At 42.4% G+C, this 26,105-nt stretch overlaps 2 protein-coding genes across 3 annotated transcripts in view; both read left to right on the top strand.

Annotated features, from left to right (window-relative positions):
- The window catches only part of LOC117534329 (small glutamine-rich tetratricopeptide repeat-containing protein alpha-like), a 29,651-nt gene extending 16,500 nt beyond the window's left edge, over positions 1–13,151 (top strand). The window contains exons 9-12 of the mRNA XM_034198522.1: positions 2,285–2,322; positions 2,410–2,832; positions 4,174–4,297; positions 12,660–13,151. Of these exons, the coding sequence (XP_034054413.1) occupies positions 2,285–2,322; positions 2,410–2,832; positions 4,174–4,285 (573 nt within the window). The 3' untranslated portion in view covers positions 4,286–4,297; positions 12,660–13,151. The remainder of the gene's footprint in view (positions 1–2,284; positions 2,323–2,409; positions 2,833–4,173; positions 4,298–12,659) is intronic.
- Positions 13,152–17,182: 4,031 nt separating this feature from the next.
- On the top strand, positions 17,183–23,887 carry LOC117534336 (zinc transporter ZIP3-like). 2 transcript variants are annotated; one of them, XM_034198530.1, is made up of 3 exons: positions 17,183–18,728; positions 19,338–19,592; positions 22,497–23,887. In XM_034198530.1, the coding sequence occupies exons 1-3, from the start codon at positions 18,651–18,653 to the stop codon at positions 23,244–23,246; spliced, it is 1,083 nt and encodes a 360-aa protein (XP_034054421.1). In that variant the 5' UTR covers positions 17,183–18,650; the 3' UTR covers positions 23,247–23,887. The 2 variants fall into 2 exon arrangements, with proteins under 2 accessions (XP_034054421.1, XP_034054422.1); XM_034198531.1 differs by having other exon boundaries at positions 17,184–18,728; positions 19,341–19,592.
- Positions 23,888–26,105: the final 2,218 nt, after the last annotated feature.

Raw genomic sequence — 26,105 nt, 5'->3', positions numbered from 1 at the left:
TGAGGGTTTAATGTGCGGAGGGATTTTTGACGACGCGCATATATCTCGGTGTTTCCTGTGTAGTATTTATTGGGTTGTTATATTCAGATATGAATTATAGAAACTAGAACTAAATGCTTAGTGTGTGTACTCGCTGCTTGCTCCGACACACATTAAGAATCCTGACCGGAGCTTCTGCTGTTTATACCGCTGACGAGCGGACGCTCCGACCGTGCGTTGCGCTGTGACTCATGCACTTTCTAAGTGTAACATTGAATCTATATTTCAAAGGTTCATTATTACTGCTTTGTTTTATGTTTTTACGTTTTATGGTTGTACCATGCTCTTATAATAACGTTCTTTATCAGCCTTTGAAACTGATACCATTTTGAGAGAAATACAAAATAAACAATAATATTAATAATCATAAATGTGCACCGATTAGTCGACTTTTCGCCTGAATTGAGGACTATTGGTCGACTAGAAAATCTTTCGTCTAGTTACCTATATGTTTATTTCAGTCAGATAATCTCCACATATTACACCACTTTTATTTTCCTTTTCACTTAAGAAAGAAGTGCTAAACTTTTTAGCGGGTGCTTCTCAAACGTGTTAAACATTGCAGATTACTAATCCGTCAGAGAGATTCTTCACTACTGGGTCCCAAAGTCAAGCATGAACCCAATATTTCTAAATAGCCCAGTACTTTTGATGGTTGATGGACTGCATGTATACAAGCGCTATCACATATAGAAAGCATTCACACACATTCATACAGAGGCAGAGGCTGCCATACAAATTGCACCTGCTCAGGCACAGTATCATTCAAACACACACTTACACACGGTTTGCCATGCCATCAGACACAATTTGGGGTTAAGTATCTTGCCCAAGGGACAGTCGACATGTTTAGTGCAGGGCTTGGAAATTGAACCACAGACCTTCTGGTTAGACGAGGACCATCCACCTCCTGAGCCACCCCAGATTTTTCAATCCAGATAATAATTTAAAAAAAACAGCCAGCAAACTATGGCGTTCATTTTACATTTGACGGTGTGAAGACTGTTTGGTTTCAAGTGAAAGGATTCAGAGCCTTTAACACGGCAGTTTCAAAGGCGAACAGCTGAAAACTCAATTGAATGAATCTTGGTAAATTCTGAGATGTATGGTGTTATGTTTATTTTTCAAAATGTACCAAAACTCATTAATAACCAAATATAAAGGATCCTTGTTTAAAAACACAAACCACAATAAAACGAAGGCTACTGTATCTGTAAGTCCCACTGTGGGTCAGACTCTACTCGTATAATAATTAGGGCTGTCAAGTTAACGCGCTAACGCAAAAAAAATTAACGCCACTAATTATTTTAACGCGATTAACGCATGTGTATTTTTTGTCCTCGGCCGCCCCGTAGTTTCAGAGCGCATCGAGTTTAAAATACCATCTACAAGCTGATGCTGACAGCCCCGCTCCTGCCGCCCGCTTGTGGCAGACCACACTTCCACGCTCACCGGCAGGCACCGACTGGCTGTTGGGAGGACCGGGAGGGTGTGTGTATGTGTGGCCCGAGCGAGAGAGAGACCTTACGTGCATTGTTGTTGTTAGCATCTGGTGCTAGCTAGCTGCGCTAACGGATATGGAGCTGTTTAAATGAAAACAGAGGAGCGACATTTCGCCACAACTGCGCCGAGCACTTGACTTTATGCAGGAAGCCAGACAGTGGGACATTGTACGAAAAGTCAGCACACTCAGCACGGATAGTGCGCAACATGATTGCAGCGTCCAGGCAGCTCCCGTTCGAGCATATGCCTTGAGTTGCACATAGCTCCAACGATCCAACACACACACACACACACACACACACACACACACACACACACACACACACACACACACACACACACACACACACACACACACACACACACAGTATTGTATGAGAGAGGTTCCAGGTTGAATTGAGGCGAATATTTGTAATGTTCAGAGGTTATTGTGTTTAATATTCATGAGAATATTTGTCATTGTTCAAATGATAATAAACATTAGCATAAAGCATATTTGTCCACTCATATGTTGATAAGAGTATTAAAAACTTGAAAAATATTCCTCTAAGGTACATTTAGAACAGATCAAAAATGTGCGATTAACTATGGACAATCATGCGATTAAATATTTTAATCGACTGACAGCCCTAATAATAATACATTTGATTTTTACTGATTCTAAGGTTTTCTTTTGGTAATCCTTCCTGTACCTGTTAGAACTCTGCTCAGAATGAATATGTAAACTTCTGTCTCCCTGCAGGCGTCCTCTCTGATGAACAATCCTCAGGTGCAGCAGCTGTAAGTGGATTTTCAGTTTCTCTCCGTCTGTTTCTTCCCTTCTGGTTTTTGTTGAGGGTAACTTCCAATCTGTTCTCTCTCCATCAGGATGTCAGGGATGATGTCAGGAGCATATGGTGGGATGCCAGGAGGAGGTGCTGGAATGCCAGGAGGAGCAGGAGGAATGCCAGGTGGCTTGCCGGGAGGAATGCCGGGAGGTATGCCGGGAGGTATGCCGGGAGGAATGCCGGGAGGAATGCCGGGAGGAATGCCGGGAGGAATGCCGGGAGGTATGCCCGGAGGAATGCCGGGAGGAATGCTGGGAGGTATGCCCGGAGGAATGCCCGTAGGAATGCCCGTAGGAATGCCCGTAGGAATGCCCGTAGGAATGCCGGGAGGAATGCCCGGAGGAATGACCGGAGGAATGCCCGGAGGTCTGGGAGGTCTAGGAGGTCTAGGGGGACTTGGAGGAAGTGCAGCACCACCCGGACCTGCTGCTGGTGCGGGAGATTTATCAGGACTAATCCAGGCGTAAGTAATTTAGCAGAAGGTCCATACTGACAGTTTTATTATTTCTTACCACAAGCGCTAAGAAACAAATGTATTCTCTGGACACACATGGACTACTGAAAAGGAATTTCATTTGAGTTGCATTTACGACCTAATAAAGAGAAACACAAGTTTACCGATCATTCGAATTCAACATGATCAGTTTCATATTTAGAGTCAAAATCACACACTTTTATATTACATGACATGTCACTTGTTAAGACGCTTTTATCCAAAGCGACTTACATACTCAACACTGACGGCCCGTACACACAGCAGCTTTTGGCGATTTGTCCACCGCTTCCAGCGCGTCTCCGCCCATTGACTTTGAATGGGGATGACGTCACTTTCCCTCCCTTTATTTTGTCCACTGTATTAGGTAGACCCTCCAGAAAAACGCGATTCTGCGATTGCAGAATTTACCGCAAAATGGCGCATATTTATCAAAAGGCCGCATAATCCCCGCATTTTTCCACACAAAGTAAAAAAAAAAAAAGTGAACTCGTCTTGACGTGAAGTGATGATGATGACGCGACGTCATCAGCTCGCGCATCACAGAAGGTAAACAACACCGTAGAGTGAACGTGTGGAGCTCACACGAGAGAGAAAATACCAAGATGAAAAAATCTAATCCATCTCATTTACCGACGAACATTTCTGCTAAAGACCGGGCAAAGCAGTACCCCGATGTCTTGCACGAAATTGGGGGGAAACTATTCTGCACCCCGTGCAACTGTGTTGGAGCATAAGTCTTATGCTCCAACACACAGTTGGATAACTATGTTATTAAGAGAACATCGAGGTGGGGGGTGTGTCCGTGTCCGTGTCCAATTGCTTTTACAATAAATAAACATTGAATGTGTTTAATTGTATAGTAAAGGAGTTTAACGTTAGCGGCAGGTTGTGTGTGAGAGAGAATAAATAAATAAGACATCCCAATATTTATTTTTTCCGCATATTTCGCAACTTCCCCCAATTTCACCGCATAAAATCACATAAAACCCCGCATGTTTGATCGCATAATCAAGGATTTTAGCCCGCATAATTAAGGATTTTAGCCCGCATTTTTCTGGAGGGTCTAATTAGGCTAAGCAGTCAATGTTTTTCCCAGCCATCATCCTCCATATCAGTGATCTGAAGGAAAGATCCTTTTATATGTTTACTTACTTTTTCATTAATATGCACTTGCCGCTTGCCTCCTTATATCATATTTTCATCTTTTTTTATTTTTGCCTGGTATCTGCACTGGGCCGTTGCTTTTGTAACACTTTATTACAGGAATTCTGATACGTTTCATGTGTTTGTGTTGTTTGTTTCTTGCAGAGGTCAGCAGTTTGCTCAGCAGATGCAGCAGCAGAACCCTGAACTCATCGAACAGCTGAGGAGTCAAATCCGCAACCGAACACCCAGCGCTGGAAACGAGGAGCAGCCATGACACTCATACACAGTAAATACACTCACTCTATACTGTTTCCATCTAAAATCACTTTGACATTCACTATGTACCGATACGGAAAATATGTTTTAATGTGGTAATGAGGCTCAAAATTATCTGTATTTCTTTAGAGAAAGTTACATGAATGTATTACCTAACTAGGAAATGGGACAAAAAGTTTAGAAAATCTGCAAATACATTATGCAAAGTAGATGGATACATGTAGTGCTGTATCAACAATGTTTGACTGCTAGATGGTGTTGAGTACTAAGAATCATATTTAATTCTTAATTAAAGTATTTGATTAAATGTATGATACAAAGTTCAGGGAATAGCCAAAGTATCATGAATGATGAAGCTTCATAAATTGAAGCAAAACCAGATAATCAACCTTGAAGAGAAAGGCAACGGCAGCTAAAAAAACAAAGGCTTTAAAGTATTGTCTCTTTAAAGCAGTGGTTCTCAAAGTGGGGGGCGTGACAGGGGGGGGCGCGAGAGACCAGGAGAAAGATAAAAAAAGATTAAAAAAATCATATTTTGAAAAGTTATTGATTCGAAAATAATATGATACAGTACTATTACGTCTGGGTGTCTGTGTTTCATTAAAGCTCTGTGTGTGTGTGGAACGAGCCATTTTGTGTGCGAGAGAGAGAGAGAGAGAGAGAGAGAGAGAGAGATAGCGCACCGGTACCGGAGATCGTTGATGTTAGCTTCTGGTGCTAGCGAGCTACGCTAATGGATATAAGGAGTTTTTTCAACAACAAAGTGGAGGAGAGTCCTCTCCTGTCAGACTGAGAGACTCAGTGAGCTAAAGGACTCTCTCAGTGTTATCTCAGTGGGTCACAAACGTTTTGGTCACCATTAATATAAATAAATTAAAAACAATTATGAAATACTATATGACATTAAAAAATGTATAAAGTTTAAAAGGGGAGTGATTTGTAAAATATCCATAAAGAAATAGTAAATCTGTTTACAGTTCTGTGTTGAGAGATACTGTAGATCTCTTCATTTTGCTCTCAAAGTGCACCAGATTGATGCTTTTAACTTCAATATTTAAAAATAAATCTTCCCGGGGGAGCTTGCCCCCGGACCCCCCTATGTGAGGTCCACACACCACCTATAAAAATAGCACTTTACCCCTGCTTACACCTATATGTTGTGAGCTGATTATCGAGCCTTCATTGTAACAGTCGCGGGTACATAGTGTATATGCGTGGGGAGTGTTGCAGTAGAACATTCCACTGTAGCGCCCGGTACATTAATGGGAAACCCTAAATGTTTGAGCACCCTCTATGAAATGTCAAGCTACCCCACAGTACCCCCAAAATAAATCTTTGGCGCCGCCACTGAGCCTGACTATTTGTGTTGGGGGGGCCCGACTTTTTTTTGACAGGAAAAGTTTGAGAACCACTGCTTTAAAGTGATTAGATATTCTCTAAAAATCCCCCCATTTATTCCGTTATGTTGCGTAAATGGACCGGTGCTGATATGATCTTACTATCAGTATATGTTTAAAACAAGTTGATTTTCACAATGTAAAAAGTCCCATAAATAATTATTGAACACATCACAATTCTTCTAAGTAAATATATCTCTGAAGGTGCCAGATGTCGGTAACAACCCATGCACTTCACACATGCAAATAGTTTAAACCATGGATGACCATAAATTAAGTTATGTGTAATAAAATGGAATGACACAGATATAAAGTATTGAACACATGAAGAAAGGGAGGTTCAAGAAGGCATGTAAAGCCAAGACCGCTGAAATATATCAGTAATCAGAAAGCAATCCTGTGCCTTGGTAATACAAATTAATATCAGCTGGTTCAGTCCCAACTGATGGCCTACAAAAAGAAGTCTCATTACCAAGGAGTCACACAAGAAACCTCTCATGGTGGGGAAAAGCAAAGAGTGCTCTCAAGACCTTCGCAACCTTATAGTTGCAAAACACACTGATGGCATTGGTTACAGAAGGATTTCTGAACTTCTGAATGTTCCTGAGAGCACTGTTGGGGCCATAATCCGGAAGTGGAAAGAACATAATTTCACCATAAACCATCCACGACCAGGTGCTCCTCGCAAGATTTCTGACAGAGGAGTGAAAATAATGATCAGAAGAGATGTCCAAGAGCCAAGGGTCTTCAGAAAGACCTGGAGTTAGCAGGTACAATTGTTTCAAAGAAAACAATAAGTAATGCACTCACCACCATGGCCTGTATGCACGCTCACCACGCAAGACTCCATCACTGAAGAGAAAGCATGTTGAAGCTCGTTTAAGGTTTGCTGCACAACATTTAGACGAGCCAGTGAAATACTGGGAGAATATAATTGTGGAGGAAATTTCACTTTAAAAACAGAAACAACCTGGTTGGCAAGAAATGAACAAATAATAGAAGTCTAAAGCAAAGTTGTGTTATTTAATAAAGTAAATAAAAGTCAAAAAGAATTTAACAGAGTTAATCTATTTCAGCTGAAAGGACAGATTCTTGCACCAGGAAGTTAGTACAAGATCTGACCACATTCAAAGAAAATACAAATACTTTATACACTACAGAAGGAGGGAAGGGGAAGGTCTTCAGCAAGCAAATTTACATTACAAGAAGTGTTGACCAGACAGTTGAAACTGCAGGGGGGTGCTGCAACAAAGGCCCTGTCACCACAGGTCCAGAGTGGGGGGGGGGGTGCAGTGAAGGCCCTGTCCCAGGTCAAGAGCTTTGTCCTGATTGGCTGTAGTAGGTTAGCATCAGCCAACCTGAGGTGACTGGTAGGGGTGTGTAGGTGGATGAGGTCACTGAGGTAGGGGGGGCAAGGTTGTTTATGGTTTTGTAGGTGATAAGTACTATTTTGAATTCAATCCGGTGTTTGATGGGGAGCCAGTGGAGGATAGGGGTGATGTGGTCGGAGCGCCGGGTGGAGGTGAGCATACGGGCAGCGGAGTCTTGGACATATTGCAGTTTATTGAGGATGTATGCAGGTGAACCATAGAGGATGCTGTTGCATTAATCCAGTAATGAAGGCATGGATCAGAGGGAGAAATTAGTCACATTTAGTGGCGGTGAAGGAGTTGGAGATTGTGTCCATAGGTTGGAGGAGTTTGCTTATGGTTGAAAAAAGTGTCTTAGGGTTGTTGCTGCCAGATTGAATGACGGAGGAGTAGTGGGAGGAGCATGCGCTGTTGGGGGCGTCTTTGTACTATTGTTGGTGTAGTTTGTAGACATCTTTATGTATCGTAAGACCGGTTCTATTTGCAATTATTTCGAGCTGGCGGCCTTTAGATTTGAGGCGTCGGAGATGATCAGTGTACCAGGGGGAGGAGTGAGTGAAAGAGACAGATTTGGTTTTTATTGGTGTGAGTTGATAGAGACAGGAGGAGAGAGCATTGTTTGAGATTGAGAGGTCAGAGGTGCAGTGTGTGACCTTTTTATGGGTGGGAAAGTCTACATGCTGTGTGGTGTTGAAATAGTTGAGGATGTTCTGTGGTGACTTCGGAGTCAGGTGAGTCAACCTGAATATTGAAATCACCCAGAAGCAGAACATACGGAGATATGGAGACAGGTCAGAGGAGAAAGCAGGGTTGGTTTGGGGAAGGGTGGCGTAAATAACTGCAGTAACCAGGGGTTTTGGACCGTTTAACTTGTTAAGCCCAGCACGCTTTTTTTTCACGAAATTGTGTCTCAGGGCTTCTTAACATTTAACAACCTATTAATGTGTCATACCCACTTAACGGGAAGAAAATCAGCTAACTGACGATATGAACCATTTTTAGCAAAACGAAACACCAATGGGTAATGTTTAGATGGATTTCGGAACTTCCCTCTCGATTCTATTGGCTCTAACGGTTCAAAAGAGGTGTCAATCATCAAAATCGACTGAGAGGGGCCAGAGATATGACAAATACATCCAAATGACCCCAGAAGTGTTTTTTTTTTTTTGCTAAACCACTCATGTAAAAAGGATGCACTTGTTTTGCATCAATCTTGATACAGGGTACTTATTATATGTTATAGTTTGGATTCCTAAAGCTTTTTGTCTACTATCCCATCATTCAATGGTGTTTTTCACTATAAGTAATGTTTTTCTTTTGGACAGACACTATAATTTAATTTTTTTTACTATGTTCAATCTGAATTTACTTTAAAATAAAAATAAATCTATATTGATTCTGACACTTCTACATCCAACTCACAGGTTTATCATTGCTTTGAGAAAAAAGATTATGAATGTACCCCTTTTTAGAAGAGAAGATATAGTCATTTGTTCTGGGAATGTCATTTTCGAGCCTGAAACCTGAAAAACAGGCTCAGGGCTTAACAGGTTAAAATCAATGTGTTCAAATGAGGAGGGAGCCGGTATGGATATTGCAATTCCACCACCGCGGCCATGGTTGCGTGGTTTTTCTATGTATTTGTATCCGGGGGGAGTAGTCTGGTTGAGGGAGAAGTATTCCTGTGATTTTTGCCAAGTTTCAGTGATGCAGAGAAAGTTCCGATTATTGTCAGTAATTAATTCATTGAGAATGAGAACCTTGCTATGCAGAGACCGGCTGTCTGAGTTTGAGATGTTGTTGGGTTTGAACAGGCTGGGGTGCTTTGGGAAGGGGGCGTAGGCAGGCAGAGTGCAAATGTTGGTTGTTGTGATGATGACATGGTTGCGGGGGTGTGTCAGTGCGCGCAGCAGACCAGAGTGATGAGATGGAATGACCGGACCGGGAGTAGTACAATTTCGTCCGTAGCTTTTGTGGATGTATTTTGGTCGTTGTAGCAGTCCTTGAATTCTGATGGTGAGTGGAAAACTGTTAGCTGGAGTAGTTGTGCAAGGGCGTATGTCCGTGTAATGCCAAACGGGGAGGATGCGAGACAGGAGTCGTTTGCCTGTTGCATTGAAGTTGTTGAGAGGAGAAGAGAAGTGACAGCGACAGCGACAGCAGGAATCTCCACAGCATGGCAGGTGATCGAGCCGAGTGGAGAGGCTGAGTTGACTGCCAATGAGATGGCGGGAGTGCGAGGGAGAAAGACGGCGATGAGACGAAGCAGGTAGTTTGATTGGAGGCTGGCTAGCTGACGGCTAGCTGTAGAGGTAACGATCCCAGCTAACAGGACTGACCGCACCGGGACATCTGAGAGACTGTCCGGGAAATACCTCACAGTAGCTGTGCCGTACAGAGACGAATGTATCCAATGGCCAGGACAGCTGATGGCAGGGATCAGATGAGTTTGGTCATAGCGGCCAGATGGAGGCTGCTAGCTAGCAGGCTAGGAACCGTTGAGCAGTTGATCACTAACAGCAGTGTTTCCGCCAGACCAGGGCTGAGAGGGCGTCCATCCCGAGTGCGGGGGGGTGGGGTGGTGTGTGTGACGTCATGTCTTGTTACCTGACTTGAATTTTGAATTGAGCCATCCCTTATAGATACTATCTCTTTACGTATTAGTGATGGGAATTCATTTGGCTCGGCTCACTAAGAAGAGCCGGCTCCTAAACGGCTCTTCATTTTACCACAGTTTACCACGGAGCCTCAGTTTCGCCGCTGCAAGGCTCCGGCGCTCGCAGTTCACGCGCGTGCTCCGACTAGCTCGTCGGCAGTACACTTTCCGTCACAGGAACACGCTTTGCTGGCAGCGAAAATAATCGCCCCTCCAACAGAGAGATGTCCTTGTACTTTTTCCTTTTCGCCATTTCAAGCGATTAAAACTCTCGATCTTCTCTCTAATTATTTATTTTTTTGGACGCCCTTGGCTGGAGTTCAGGGCGTTCCGAGCTGAATAAGGGCATCAAATGACGGCAAGACGCCCCCCTGGCTTGACAACAACTACTTGAAAAACAGTAACGATACAAATGAAACTAAAGTTACCGATGTTATCGTTCAGTTCACTACGCTCTGCATCAGCCAAACAACTCGCTGCGCCCTCGCTGCGAGGGGGACCCAAGTTCCCATCAGCAAAAACACGTGGGTTTGCTATCCTGGCTCCAAGATGGTGGAATGAGCTCCCCATTGACATCAGGACAGCAGATAGCTTGCACATCTTCCGGCGCAGACTGAAAACTCATCTCTTTCGACTCCACTTCGAGCGATAGAACTATTAACAAAGCACTTATATACTAATAAAGGACTGGCTTATCTAAAGCCAGTTGAGTAGCACTTGAAATGTTTGGCTCTATGAAACCTGATGTACTTATATGATTCTGTTTTCTTCAAGGTTGTGTCTTCCTGGTCGAATTTACTTATTGTAAGTCGCTTTGGATAAAAGCGTCAGCTAAATGCAATGTAATGATGTTAAATGAAAAAAACAAAGAGGTTCAAATGCGAACTTAAAGCAGCACAAAAGTGGAGAAGCTGCGAACAAGCAACGCCAGCGTCCTCTCTCACCAATGGTCCTCCACTTGAAGATGACACGAGGGTGGACATTTCAGCAAGACGATGATCCCAAATACACAGCCAAGGAAATTCTCAATAGTGGTGCAGGGATGACGTATTTTTGTAGGCCGACCCGGAAGTAAGCTGTGCATGGGTTCTCTCGACAAAAAAGCAATGGGATTTCTCCATAGGGTTTTGGAATATTGTAAAAATTAAGATCTGTGGAAAACGAACCCGTTTGATAAATGCACGTTTTGTTCAGCCAGATAATATCCAAATGTCTACCCTACTTTTATAATTTTCTAATCTTGAAACTAATCGCCAGAAGCAAAATGCTAACGTTATACTATAAACAAACTACAGCAGAGTACAGCAGGGTCGCACAACTTCAACGTCAAGCCAACTTAACCAGTTGAGCCCCGAGCCTGTTTTTCAGGCCTCAGGCTCGAAAATGACATTCTCAGAACAATTGACTATAACTTCACTTCTAAAAGGGGTAAATTAATAATCGTTTTTCTCAAAGCAATGATAAACCTGTGAGTTGGATGTAGAAAAGTCAAGAATCAATATAGATTGTTTTTATTTTAAAGTAAATTCAGATTGAACATAGTAAAAAAATGTAAATGATAGTGTCCGTCAAAAAAAAAAACATTACTTATAGTGAAAACCACCCTTGAATGATGGGATAGTAGACAAAAAGCTTTAGGAATCCAAACTATAACATATAACAAGATGGTAATCGTCGCATTCAGCTGTTATAGGCATGCCAACTTGATGCTCTGCTCACGGATGACTCGATGAGCATAACAAACTTGTTAAGATGATGACCTTACGTGTGTAAATATATATTTTTCTTTGTGGGGGTCTGCCCCCAAAAAACTGTTTTAAGTCCTGAGAAAGTCAAATAAGACGGTGTGTAAAACTACACTGCCCAGCCAAAAAAAAGTAACCACTTTGATTTAACTAGGCCAGTAGGTAAGGGCTTTCCACTGGATAATAATACCCTTGCATTATAGCAACAATAATAATAATAATAATAGCAATAATAATTGGGAGGGGGGGCGCGGCTGTTCTTATGTTCTCTGAGGGGAGGCTCACCTTCCCACACTTTGAAAACCCCTGTCGTAGAACAAAACGTGATCTGTCACTTAAATTTGTGTCAACCACAGACCTTATTTCCAGCTATTTTCCAAAATTCTATGTAGAAATCCCATTGACTGAGACGAGGGAACCGTAAGTGCTAAAAATGCTAACTCACTTCCGGGTTTTAGGACTCGTTCCAGCACGGCTTTATTGGTTTCAGAGAAAGAAAATAAAGCTTCTAGAATGGGGCAGCCAATCACCTGACTTGAATCCAATAGAAACTCTATGGAAATAACAAAAGATCAGAGGTCATAGAAGAGGCCAACGGAACCTTCATTTGAAGACTGTTTGTGTCAGAATGGGCAAAAATCCCACCTGATAAATGCACGAGACGAGTTTCTCCATACAGGAGCCGTCTTGAAGCTGTCATTACCAACAAAGGCTTTTGTACGAAGTATTTAATACATTTCAGTAAGTGTGTTTAATACTTTTTTCCTGTGTCATTCCATTTTATAACTCATGTCATTAACCCCTTAAGAAATATATTTACTGAGAAAAAGGGTGATTTATATTCAATACTTATTTGACCCACTGTATGTGATATGTTTGAAACATTTAAGTAATGTTTGTGTTGTGTTCTTTCATTATCCGATTTAATAAAAACATCCTACTGACCAGCTTCGGACAATGTTGTTTTTGTTTCCAATCTAATAATGTTTTTCACTGCATATATTTGAACTTTTACATTTTATGATGCTCTGTTCGAGCTTTTTCCCCAGTGGGATCTGATTTAGTATCGACACCACTCGAAGTGTGATAATAAAGTAATACATCTTGATTAAAAGACCACATTTCTGTATCAAAGTGGGCTCACAGACCACCTCCTGTTTTACTCTTTTGGCAGTTAACATTTCACTTCCTGTCTCTGTTTCAGGTTGGCCAGGTTTGTGTGTGTGGAGAAGGAGAAGAGCTCATTTGGATCATTTATAACTCGAAGGACTAAAAGGAAGTCCCCCCCTCCCCCATCACTGCACGAGAGGAGGAGGAGGAGCTCCCGCTTTATTTAGGAGCCGTCAACCCCCACTTCCTGTGGCTCTGTTGTGTTTAGGAAGAACATTTTGACTCTATTTTGTCATGAAATACTGAATAATTCTAATGAAAAATAATGATCTAATAAGGAAAAGGATGTTAAACAGCAGAGTTTGAACTGAAGCTTAAAATGTCTTCTTAAACTACAGTGTAACTTTCAATGTTTCTGTCCAGTACTTTGTTTATCGATAGATCTGAATGTGTGTGAGAGTGAGTGAGTGAGAGAGAAATTAGGGTTAATTTAGTGTGTGTGGCAGGTTGAGTTGTGAAGAGGCATAGAGCTGTTCAAACAACAATAAAAAAAAAAAAAAAGAACATCTCAACATTTTACACCCTCCTCCCGTCTGACGTCTGTTTTCCTCAGCACTAGCTTTACCGGAATACTGCTTCACTATCTCGTGGAATCCACACTAAATTGTTTTGGCAAAAAGTAAATGCAGTAATTTGGTTAAAGATCCCAACAGTGTCTGTAGCTCCGTGGCGGCTGGTCTAATACAGCTTCTCTTGCTCTCGGCATCTGTATTGAAAAGGGATTCCTCCTATCAGATTGTTAGATTTTATTAATTTTAGTGGCGTTAAAAAGTTTAGTATAAAACAATAAATGTATATACTTATGTTATTTTTAATAAACCTTAATATACACAAATTAGACAAGAGAAACCATTTTTTGTATATCCGATTTCATTTATTTTTACTTTCTTTCGATCAAAGCAAAGGAGGAAGGAGGATGTTTAACAACTCTGGAATTAATTTACAGAACAAAAAATAGAATTTCAGCAGCACAAATTATCTTTTTTTAGGACTATGCTTTTTTTATTCCTTAAGAAAATCCACATTCCCAACCTGTTTTATATGTGACCTTTAATATAAGGCAGCATCTTTGTTTTCCTGTCATTACGGATCATGCGTAATCGTTAGACATGAAACTTGAGAAACCAAGACTTAAATCGTGAAAAGTAACACTATCTGATAAATTCAAGAGGTCACAGTAACCAAATTATGAGAGGCTTCACAGCAAGACAGTCTTCTCCCTAGTAACGTACATATCCTCATCAGAGATACCGGTTTCATATTTAGTAATACAATCGTATACATTGTCGATAAGATTTGCCTGTTGGTTGGACAAAACAGACAGTGTGAAGGTTTCACTTTTGCCTCCGGTTAATTGTGATGGTGGTCGCACTATTTTCACAAACCAAACTATTAATTGATGCATATTGATAATACATTACATTTTCCTGAATAGGCTACTTTTTCCTACGTAAAAAGATTAGTGTTTCTAATTATTAAATTGTCAAGCGATAATGGTGCCCATCCTAAGCCAGGGAGAGACCCTTCAGATCCATCTAGCTACAGGCCTATTGCCCTGACATCTCATTTGTGCAAAAATCATGGAACGAATGGTTACAGAAAGGTTAACATCTATCTTAGAAAGTAAAGCTCTGTTGTCCCCATATCAAAGTGGGTTCCAGAGGTGTCGGAATACAATGGATTCTATATTGTGCTTAGAATCAGACATCAGGAAAGCACAGACCAATAAGGAAGTAGTGATTGCAGTCTTCTTTGATATTGAAAAGGCTTATGACATGCTCTGGAAGGAAGGACTACTAATCAAGTTCAAATCATTGGGAATTGGTGGTAAAGCATATCATTGGGTTATGAATTTTTTACTGGGCAGGAAAATACAAGTAAGAGTAGGTGCAGAATATTCAAGTGTTTATGCTGTGGAAATGGTACTCCGCAAGGTAGTGTGTGTAGTCCGTTGCTGTTCAATATAATGATACATGACATTTCTAATCAAGTTCATCCAAGTGTGGGGAAATCTTTGTATGCAGATGATGGGGCTTTGTGGGCAAAAGGCCGCAATGTAGCACATGTTGGAAAGAAAATACAAGCTGCAATAGTTGAAGTGGAGAAATGGACAAATAAATGGGGATTCAAACTGTCAGTAGCTAAGACGCAGGTCATTTGTTTTACAAAACGGCATAACATTGCTCCTATATCGTATAAGCAACCTCTTGAACAGGTTAATACAATAACATTTCTTGGTGTTTGGTTTGACGGAGCAATCGTATAGGAAAAGTTCAAAATAAATGTAAAAAGGTCAACAATGTACTTCGGTGTTTGGCGGGACAGGAGTGGGGAGCGAGTAGGTCATCACTTCTGAATATATATTGGGCACTCATGAGACCTGTATTCGATTATGGGTGTGTAGCGTTCAAGGCAGCAGCAGAATCAAACCTTAAAAAACTGGATGCCCTACAAGCTCAGGTCCTGAGAATATGTAGTGGTTCTTTTAAAACATCTCGGGCAGCAGAGCGGAAACGGTGGAAATCCAAACACCGTGACGACCTCCTAACCTATCAGGCTCTCCTCTCCTCTTTCTCTGCTTCGATCTCTCAGGCAAAAAGCACTTTCTTTCAAGATAAGATCCAATCTTCCTATTCCAATCCCAAAAAACTATTTTCCATCTTCTCCTCCCTCCTGGACCCCCCCCAAAGCCCCTTCCCCCTCCTCCCTTCTGTCAAGCGACTTTGTTAACCACTTTGAAAAAAAGGTTGATGATATTCGCTCTTCTTTTTCTGACTCACCTTTACTCACCACTGGGTTTCCAGACCTTCCTTCCACCAACACACTTACCTCCTTTTCCCCTCTCTCTCCAAGTGAGGTTCTTACCCTCATTACCTCTGCCCGCCCTACCACCTGTCCTCTGGACCCTATCCCTTCAAACCTCCTTCAGACTATCGCTCCTGATATTCTACCGTTTCTCACCCATTTCATCAACACTTCTCTAACTTCTGGTCACTTTCCAAACAGTCTTAAGGAGGCAAGAGTAAACCCTCTCCTAAAGAAACCCACTCTCAATCCGTCTGATGTTATAAACTACAGGCCTGTCTCTCTACTCCCGTTCCTGTCAAAAACACAACGCGCTGTCTTTAAACAACTCTCCTGCTATCTCCATCAGAACAACCTTCTGGATCCGCACCAGTCTGGTTTCAAGGCAGGTCACTCCACAGAAACTGCTCTCCTTGCTGTCACTGAGGAACTGCACACTGCTAAAGCAGCCTCCCTCTCCTCTGTCATCATCCTTTTGGACCTGTCTGCTGCATTCGACACGGTGAACCATCAGATCCTCCTTCACACTCTCCAAGAACTTGGAGTTTCAGGCTCTGCACTTTCCCTCCTCACCTCATACCTGAAAGACCGTACCTACAGGGTAACTTGGAGAGGGTCCGAGTCCGACCCTTGTCAATTAACTACAGGGGTCCCTCAGGGCTCTGTTCTTGGTCCCCTCCTCTTCTCCTTGTACACAAACTCGCTCGGATCAGTCATTAGCCCGCATGGTTTTTCATACCACTGCTACGCTGACGACACCCAATTAACTCTGTCCTTTCCCCGCTCAGAGACCCAGGTCGTTGCACGCATCTCTGCTTGTCTAGCTGACATCTCTCAGTGGATGTCTGCTCACCACCTCAAGCTCAACCTTGACAAGACTGAACTGCTTATCCTTCCAGGAAAAGATTGTCCCACTCTTGACCTAACAATCAACATCGGCACCTCTGTTGTTTCCCCGACTCAGACTGCAAGGAATCTGGGTGTGACCCTAGATAACAACCTGTCCTTCACTGCAAACATCGCTGCTACAACCCGCTGCTGCAGATACACGCTTTACAACATCAGGAGGATACGTCCCCAGCTGACCCAGAAAGCGACTCAGGTTCTGGTCCAGGCTCTCGTCATCTCACGCCTAGACTACTGCAACTCCCGCCTGGCTGGTCTACCTGCATGTGCCATCCGACCTCTGCAGCTCATCCAGAATGCAGAGGCTCGCCTGGTCTTCAACCTTCCTAAATTCTCCCACACCACGCCGCTCCTCCGCTCCCTTCACTGGCTTCCGGTAACTGCTAGAATCCACTTCAAGACAATGGTACTTGCGTACCGTGCTGCGAATGGATCTGGCCCTTCCTACATCCAGGACATGGTTAAACCGTACACCCCAGCGCGTGCACTCCGCTCTACATCAACCAAACGGCTCGTTGCGCCCTCGCTGTGAAGGGGACCCAAGTTCCCATCAGCAAAAACACGTGGGTTTGCTATCCTGCCTCCAAAATGGTGGAATGAGCTCCCCATTGACATCAGGACAGCAGATAGCTTACACACCTTCCGGCGCAGACTAAAAACTCATCTCTTTCGACTCCACTTCGAGCGTTAGAACTATTAACAAAGCACTTATATACTAATAAAGGACTGGCTTACCTAAAGCCAGTTTAGTAGCGCTTGAAATGTTTTTGCTCTATGAAACCTGATGTACTTATATGATTCTGTTTTCTTCAAGGTTGTGTCTTCCTGGTCGAACGCACTTATTGTAAGTCGCTTTGGATAAAAGCATCAGCTAAATGCAATGTAATGTAATGTAATCTCCAGTATCAGCAATACAGGTGGAAATGGAAGAAATGCCTTTAAGGATAAGAAGAGTGAAGTTAATGTTGGCATACTGGGTAAACCTTCAGGGGCACAGTGATAGTCATCCTGCGAAAAGTATTTTTGAAAGACTGCTGCGAGCACAATGAGTCACATTTAACAAGTTTTGGATGGATTGGCGATGTTAAAGCAGCAAGTATAGGTTTGAATCAAATACAGTATTGCCCCACAGTTCCAATCTCCTCCATTCCACCCTGGTTGCTCCCATTGCCAAGTGTAGACCTCAATATACGAGAGGAGTTAAAGGAAAAGAAAGAACTACCAGTATGGCGCATAGTCCAGAATTATTTTGCAAGATATCACTCAGACTCAACAATCATATTTACAAATGGCTCCAAAGATCCAGAGACAGGGTGTGCAGGGGCAGCAGTTTATATCCCAGTGAGTAATACACATATAAAGAAAAGGGTAACAGACCATGTGTCAGTATACACCACAGAGTTGTTGGCATTGGTGTTGGCATTGAAATCGATAGAGGAGAAAGAAATACATAATAGTGTAATTGCATCTGACAGCTTTTCAGCATTATCGAGTATACGATCAGGTAGATCTTCATCTAGAATGGACATAATAAATGAAATATTTCTAATTTTATATAAAATGCAAAACAAAGGCATAGCAACTCGTTTCATCTGGGTTCCTGCTCATGTTGGTGTGGAGGGTAATGAACAGGTGGATATTCTGGCCAAACAAACACTCAGAAGTATGAACATATTCATAGAAGTTCCACTCAGCAAAGCGGAGGTTCAAACATTCATACAGAAATATGCACAAACAACATGGCAAGAACATTGGGACCTTTGTGATACAGGAAGACATCTTTATAAAATTCAAAGGTATGTGGGGGATGGAAGGAAGGTGGGGTTTAAAAGAAGGGAGGAAAATGTCATTTCTCGGATGAGAATAGGTCATACAGGTCTCAATCATACATTAAGTATAATAGGAAAGCATCCAACCGGAAAGTGTATACACTGCAGCCAGCCAGAAACTGTTGAGCATGTTTTACTGCTTTGCAGGAAATATAGTACTCAGAGAAATGTGCTTTTCCAGACACTGAAGAAAGCAACATTCCATGACTTGTCGCTATCAGGGCTGTTAGGGAAAACATCAGGCGATATGTATTGTGAGATTATTACGTTTCTAAGAGAAATTGATCAATTTAAAAATAATCTAGAGTTTTGGTTCTTTATTTTATTTATTGTTTTCTGCATAGTCTGTTGTCCACACTCCAGTCCAGTTGGTGGCGGTAATGCACCTACAAGTTGGTTTACCAACCGCCAATTAACACTAAAGAAGAAGAAGAATTTCCTCACAACATTTCCACAACTCAACGCCCGGAGGCCGCGTGACGTCAATGAGGAAGTGTTTTCATGCACCTGCTGCTGCTGGAGAGAAACATGGATGTATGGAGAGAAAACGGAGGGTCCCACTGGTAAACACATGACGCTGACTAATGTTTTGCGGGTTTAAAATGTTTATGTTTAGTCGAAGACGCAGCTTCGAGCCCAAAACACAGATGAGCACCACCGCTTTCATTTATAACTTTGGATTTCAGGTGTTAGTTAGCACATGTAGCTGACGGTGGGCGAACGACAGCTAGCTAGTGTGATGAACTCCGTCAAGCAAGCTGCTCTTAACAAGAACAAGAGCGGAAGTGCTCAATGCGGTCCTCGGTGTTAACGAGGACCGCATTGACTAGCTTACTGAAGAAACGTAAAAATACTGATGTTATACAAAGAGGGATTACTTAAAGATACATATATTTGGGAGATGTATTCATAGACTGGTTATGATTCGCGGTTATGTTTTATTTTGAAGTTTCTCACAGGAAGTTGATGATATAACTTGATGTCATTTATCACTTGAAACGACGACATTGGTATAATAGTGCAAAACGGTGTAAACAGACACCCGGTGTGTGTTTCCTTTAAGTAGTTGAAGGTTTCCATAATGTGTGTATTGCTGTAAGGACATCTTATCTTAGACTTTAGAATCTGATGTAATCTAATGTCTCATACTCCCATGTCTCTGTGTGTCCCAGCAGCAGCAGAGTGGAGGTGTGTGTGATGAGGCTGTGTGTTTGAGCTTCAGGATGGAGATCCTGGTGGCCAAGCTGCTCGGGCTGCTGGGATTGTTCGGCCTCATGCTGGCGGGTGTGCTGGTCCCAGTGCGCCTCCTGCAGGCGGACTCCGGGGCCCTGAGGTACAGGAGAGCGCTGTCTCTTTGCAACTCTTTCGGAGGGGGGGTGTTCCTGGCCACGTGCTTCAACGCTCTGCTGCCCGCCGTCAGAGAGAAGGTAGTAACACACATACTGGGTGTTTCTCAATGTCGAGGAAGGCTCCTCCAGAGCCACTATTTCAAGGATGCTACGTCATCGAGTCCTGCCGAGGAACTGTTCCAATATCCAGGATCCTTGGAGTTCTTGAATCCTTCGTTGCAGTCTTAAAATCCCCACAATGCTTTGCGCACGGACCAATTTCCAAAATCTTTGGCGGTAAATTTAAGGCGGGGCCTCTCATATGACGTACACTTGCTAGCCTGTCCCATTCTTCGTTCTCCGAATGAAAGGAAGGATTCTTGCCTAGCCTCTGAAAGACCTGTCTCGGAGGGACATGTCCTACCAAGGAAGCATCCTCGACATTGAGAAACACCCACTGCATACACTACAGTTTGTTTAGCAGTGGCGGTTCTAGACCAATTTTACTGGGGGGGGGGGGGTGCCAGGCTGGGGCCTGTTATTTTCTGAGAGAGGCACAATAAATGCAGGACGAAAAAGACAGACAGTATGAAGTAATTGCGCATAAGAAAACGATGCAACACATATTTATTTCAGATACTTATAGTTACAGTTTTTATGCCCTAGGTCCTTTTAGACCCGCTGGGGTTCAGGGCTCGAAATTAACTTTTTTCCTCAGTGTCCCACAACTGTCCCGAATTCTACTTTGTATTGTCCCGGATATAACCAGCAGTGTCCCAAATTTAAATTTGTATCGTCGCCCCCCCAATTATGCAGAATACATATAATTTGATACTTTTTTGTCACTTAATCATCACACCATAGACTCTGGTCCACCATGTAAGTTTAAAATACTTGTTCTTTTAAACATATGAATATTAGTCTGATCTGTTGCCTCTCCTAGAGTAGAAGGGAAGAGAGTTGTTTTAAGACATGTTTTTCTATTGTTTCTCAATATCCAGACTAATTTATCATTGTCATGTCAACATAGAAGAATTCTGATTTGTATTTTTCAATTCAATATGGCTGTATGGTCTCTGTGTTTTATGATCGGAACCCTCCATCTGGCAATAAAAGTGGTATGAATGACAATAAAAAAACAGAAGTTCCATAATACAGTTTAATAAATGTATCTGTTTTCAGTTCTAATTACAAGTTATCCTCACAAGTCAGTAGTACTATAGGAATACGTTTGTGGGTATTGTCCACAGTATCTGACCATTGCATCAATTTGCATGTGTTCCCTGTATAACATGTGTAATGTGTGTATATGTTAAAGCGCTTTGAGTCATTGATAAAGCGCTATAATAAATGTAAGGAATTATTATTAATTATTATATAAATTGATCTTCTATCTTCATTCATGAATGTCAATCATCTTGCTCTCACTCATTCATCCACCCCCTCCCCCCTAGGCACAAAAACAACTGGAACATTACTCTCTCTTAACATGACACATTATTCTCATACCAGAGTTGATTCTTGACAAACTAAAATTACCTTGCGACCCCCTTTCTAATCGTCACCCAATCTGACTGACGTTCTTGACCCAAAAAAACTAAAACACTAAAAAAAGATGAAAAGCTAAATGATTAGCTAAATGCCTTACGTTTTTGCAGCTAAAGATTCTAGCCTGGTCACTGACTGGCTGACAAAGAAAATACAAAAATGATCGGCTACACCTCTTATTCTGATCAACTGTATTTCACATCATTTTCACAAACTTCAAAAGAACACCGCATTTTAGGACGTTTGTATGCATTGTAAGGCACACTTCAGTTGCTAGCGTTAGTTAGCGCTAGCGTTAGTTAGCGCTAGCGTTAGTTAGCGCTAGCGTTAGTTAGCGCTAGCGTTAGTTAGCGCTAGCGTTAGTTAGCGCTAGCGTTAGTTAGCTAACATTGACACTTAAGACAACTAACTTACCACAGTGGAAGACGATGCATCATGACCAGGACTTGGGATGTTTTCGTTTCGGGAGTCGGCAGAATTGGGGCTTGCATCAGGGGGCTGTTTATTCAACCACCTCAGCATTTCTTTCTACTTTTTTTAACTGTCGTGACCGTTGCATTGGCGCGAGTCTAGCAGCAGTCAGCAGCAGAGTGGATGACGTAGAATGCATTCTATGATTTGACAGCCCAATGACTTTGCAAATAACACCCATTTTGAAGTTTACTTTTCATTTTTTTTTCACTGTCCCGAAATAGTCCCAGACAAAATAGATTTGTGTCCCAGTAGGAATTGTTATGGTCCCCGGGACATCGGGACATCGTTAATTGCGAGCCCTGCTGGGGTTACATCTGAAAAACGAAAAAAATGCTATAAATTAAAAGGATTACAAAAATATTAAGCTTAAAGTCCACTTGTGACCATCGGGCGATGATATTATAAAGAAAAAAAGGCTGCCACTCAATGATCAATTTGGTATTTTAATTAGGCTACTATTTATCCGGTAAACAAACAAATTAATCTGCAAGCGCCGGATTTATTTTTGTACATGACTGCCGTGCATCCAATACACTTTTTAAAGATGTTCAGCTGTGCACACTGTTACATACGTATTTTATTTTTCCGCATTCACAGAGTCTGCAATCTGCTGCCAACATTGTTGGCGACTTTTGGCAGCTGCAAGGGTACTGCTTTTTTTAGCCTTAATTATGTGCTTCAAATTGGCTCATGGTCACCGTCTGCTCCTCCGCCGTGAAATAACAGTTTCTCCATTATTCCGATTGGTCGATCGCTCCAAATACCACCCCTTTTATGTGAACGTGCACCTAACTAGATAGGGTACGGCTGGCTTGAGTTAACGAGTTGATAACCCGCGTCGTAGGACCGCTTAGCGAGAGCGTGTTTGTTTTGGATTAGGTAAACCGGCTAACTCAAACATATCCAGGTTAGGTTGAACCAGCTTCGTCGTACAGGCCTCTGGTCTTTCTCCTTTTGATCTTAAGTGTGTGCTCTCCTCAGGTGGCCGACGTGTTCCAGCTGCTGAAGATCAGCAGCGACTATCCTCTGGCTGAGACGATGATGATGCTCGGCTTCTTCCTCACGGTGTTCGTGGAGCAATCTGTGCTCACCTTCAGGAAAGAGAAGCCTTCCTTCATCGATCTAGAGACCTTCAATGCCGTCGGGTCGGAGGCCGGCAGCGACTCGGAGTACGAGACGCCCTTCATCTCCTCTAACCTCGGCACGCCGGGGGGTGCGGGCAGTCACCGCTCTCACAGACACCAGCACGGACACTTCAGCCCAGCCGAGCTGGCGGGGGCGGGGCCTCTGCGGCTGGCCAGCCTGGTGCTGGCTCTGTCTGCTCACTCTGTATTCGAGGGCCTGGCGCTTGGCCTGCAGGACGATGGATCAAAGCTGGCCAGCCTCTTCCTGGGCGTGGCTGTGCACGAGACGCTGGCCACAGTGGCCCTCGGGGTGAGCGTGGCCAAGGCATCGCTTGGCATGAAGGACGCCGCTAAGCTGGGCATCACAGTCAGCCTTATGATCCCGCTGGGGATGTTGGTGGGGATGGGCATCGAGTCGACCCAGACGCTGGCGGGCAGCGTGGTGTCTGTGGTGCTACAGGGATTCGCCGCGGGCACCTTCCTGTTTGTCACCTTCTTTGAGATCCTCTCCCGAGAGCTGGAAGACAAACAGGACCGGCTGCTCAAAGTGCTTTTCCTCATCCTCGGCTACACCGTGCTCGCTGCACTGGTCTTCATCAAATGGTGACACACAGGAAGTGCTTTACTCCATAAAGGCAGCAAAGTCCAGCTGTGAGAGGCAAACAAATCTGCAGCAGCTGGACTAACCCAACTAACTAGCTCAACTAACTCTTTATTGTCTTCAGCTGTGTCTGTAGTGTTAACTGTTTAGTTAAGAGAACTATTATAGGTAGGGATGGGTACCGAGCCCCGGTATTAAACGGGCCCCGGGGCTGAATTATTAAAGACCGTGGTACCGTTAAGCTCCGACGTTAGCGGTCTTTTTATCGGTACTGGAGACATGTAAAAAATATGTCATATGTATTATTGCTACACAAACATTATATTGCAGTTTTAGTGTCGCCAACTCCGTTTCTAATACGCAAAAAGACTTAAATATGCGTCTATGATTATTTTTTGTATTTTCGTTCTCTCTCGCCCGCCTGCTTGCGAGGGGGCGGGGCAGTTTACACACACGCTCTGCTAGATGCAGCAACACACACACGGAGGAGATGGCGGAGAGAACGCGCTCCGAGGTGTGGTTAAACTTTACCCGTCTCGATGCTCGTTACCAAAAGTGGAATAAGAGTTTAGCATGTAAGGGCGGTAACACGAGCAATTTGTCTAAACATTTAGCAAAAGTGCTCCACATTCAGACGGAGGAATGCACCGGGTTCGACTATCTTTCTAGTAGTGCTGTAGCGACGCGTCGACGACGTCGACTTCAAAATATCGTCGACGACATATTTCCGCGTCGACGCGTCGCTACACACACGTGGGTCACCCAAGGCAACAAGCAGTTCGCAATCGCACTTCAAACACAATGGAGACTGAAACGGCTACCACCTCCTCCTCACAGGATTGCGCACGAAGCCCCCCAAACGAAAACATCTCGCCCTAGGTCTTCAAAAGCATGGGAATATTTTAAAGTTAGTCCAAAACGCAAAGATATTTATATATTTATATCTCACTTAGACTGCTGCATAGCCTAGCAGAAGCAGCAGCTAGCTGTGGTGGCTACCATTAGCAGCTAGCATTTGCTCTCCGATTTTTACATAAAATGGAATTATGGATTATAAATTCAATCATTTTTTTATACATAGACGTTAAAAACCTATGGATTAACCGATTCAGCCGCGTTTTTTCTCATTTTAATGCCATTGAACACGTCTTTTGATCAGATTGACAGCTACGGTGGTAAGACGATCTCCCTAGAAGCTCTGTGAAGGTACGTGTTGTGATGACTGTATTTGCTTCCCCTGTCGCGAGTCCGGATCACTCAGTGATGATACTATATACCTACATAATCTGTGGAGTCTCAGCTTTAATCGGATATATTGTATGTGCAGCTACGATAAGTAATAAGGGTACTTTTATCTTGAGTTCTGTGCCAATGTCCGTTAGCATTTTTCGCTCAGGGGTCATTTAGATGCTTCTTATGAGACTTGTGTTTTGTTTTGGTAAACATGGTTTGTATCGTCAATTAGCTGAGATTATTTCCGTTAATCTGGTATAACACATTAATAGGTTCTTAAATATTAAGATCCCCTGAGACACAGTATCGTGAAACAAAAAAGTTTTACATTACGTTTTTTATGAATTGAACAACAGAAAAATAATCGTTAGATTAGTCGACTAATCGATCAAATAATCGCCCGATTAATCGTTTTCAAAATAATCGTTTCCCCCCAGCACTACTTTCTAGTAGCTCTGTAGCCCCCCCCCCATCCACGAGTAACGTTTCCACGTCAGGTGTTATGTATGCTAGCAGATACAAAAGGGGTTAACTCAATGATACAAACATGGGTTCATGATTAGAGTTATTTATTTTGTTAAAGTTTCAGCTATTCTGTTTACAGTTCTGTCATCACATTATTTATTACGACTTGTTAAAACGTTGTTGTTTCTTTTGAGGTGAAATATTATGAATTTAAATTTAAATAAAAAGCAATGTTAGTTTTGTTCACAATTTTTTTTTCTCCAAAAGAACCGATAAAAGTACCGTTAAAAGACCAGACCGATAAGCGGTATCGATAAAAGTAGTAGTACCGTTAAAACCTTAACGATACCCATCCCTAATTATAGGTAACTACTATATATCAAATAATATATTTTATAAACAAGGAATGTCTCCTTAAGGCTTTTCTGCACTTTTTTATTTTCTCATTACTTTTTTATCAGTTATCCCTCATGTTTCAATCCAAAGGTTCAGTGCAGGACGAAGGACTCAGACCCTTTACTTAGGCAGGGCACAACGCTGACTTTTAAAAGTGGTTGCCAGGCTGGCAACCAGGCATCAGCTTTTGGTTTCCAAAACTGAAAATACGGTTTCCATTTTTAGTCACCTTATATTTTAAATAATTAAGATACTATACAGTTATACATCAACTTAATAATGAAAATGTGACACAAAAGAATGTTCAAATGCCTTACAATAAGTAATTAACTAATTCAATTATTTGAAACTTAAGTGGTAGTAAACTTGTCCACCCTCAATTGCTGGTATACTAAATACCAGTGGTGCAGCTGTTGTCCTGTTCTTCACAGATCCCTCACAAATGAATTGAGCAAGTCACTAGTTTCTTGGTCATCCGTTGTTTCCCTTTCAAGTTTGGGTTTTCCTGACCTTTGTGCTGACCCCCACCATAGATCCATTGGCCCTTCAGCATTGAAGTCTTGGATTGGCCAGACTAATACATTTCTAATGTTAAATAAATGAAAACCATTCACAGTTAAGAATTAGATATTAATTATTAATGCTGTAAATTACCTTTAATATGTCTAACTATATTTAAAATGTGTTGCCTTTTTATAGAAATGATTATATTTTTACGCCAATATTTTCCTATGGTAAAGTTTCGTTCTGCACTTTTATTTTGGTAGTAAT

Source organism: Gymnodraco acuticeps, unplaced genomic scaffold, assembly GCF_902827175.1.
Source record: "Gymnodraco acuticeps unplaced genomic scaffold, fGymAcu1.1, whole genome shotgun sequence".
Classification (NCBI taxonomy): Eukaryota; Metazoa; Chordata; class Actinopteri; order Perciformes; family Bathydraconidae; genus Gymnodraco; species Gymnodraco acuticeps.
Note: the sequence above shows the minus strand (reverse complement) of the source record. Positions and strands in the feature narration are given on the sequence as shown.

Excerpts from the sequence above, each read along its gene's own strand:
- LOC117534336 (XM_034198530.1), top strand. The coding sequence starts at position 18,651 with ATGAGGAAGTGTTTTCATGCACCTGCTGCTGCTGGAGAGAAACATGGA. Across the intron at positions 18,729-19,337 it reads GAAAACGGAGGGTCCCACTG|CAGCAGCAGAGTGGAGGTGT; the intron begins GTAAACACATGA and ends TGTGTGTCCCAG. Across the intron at positions 19,593-22,496 it reads TGCCCGCCGTCAGAGAGAAG|GTGGCCGACGTGTTCCAGCT; the intron begins GTAGTAACACAC and ends TGCTCTCCTCAG.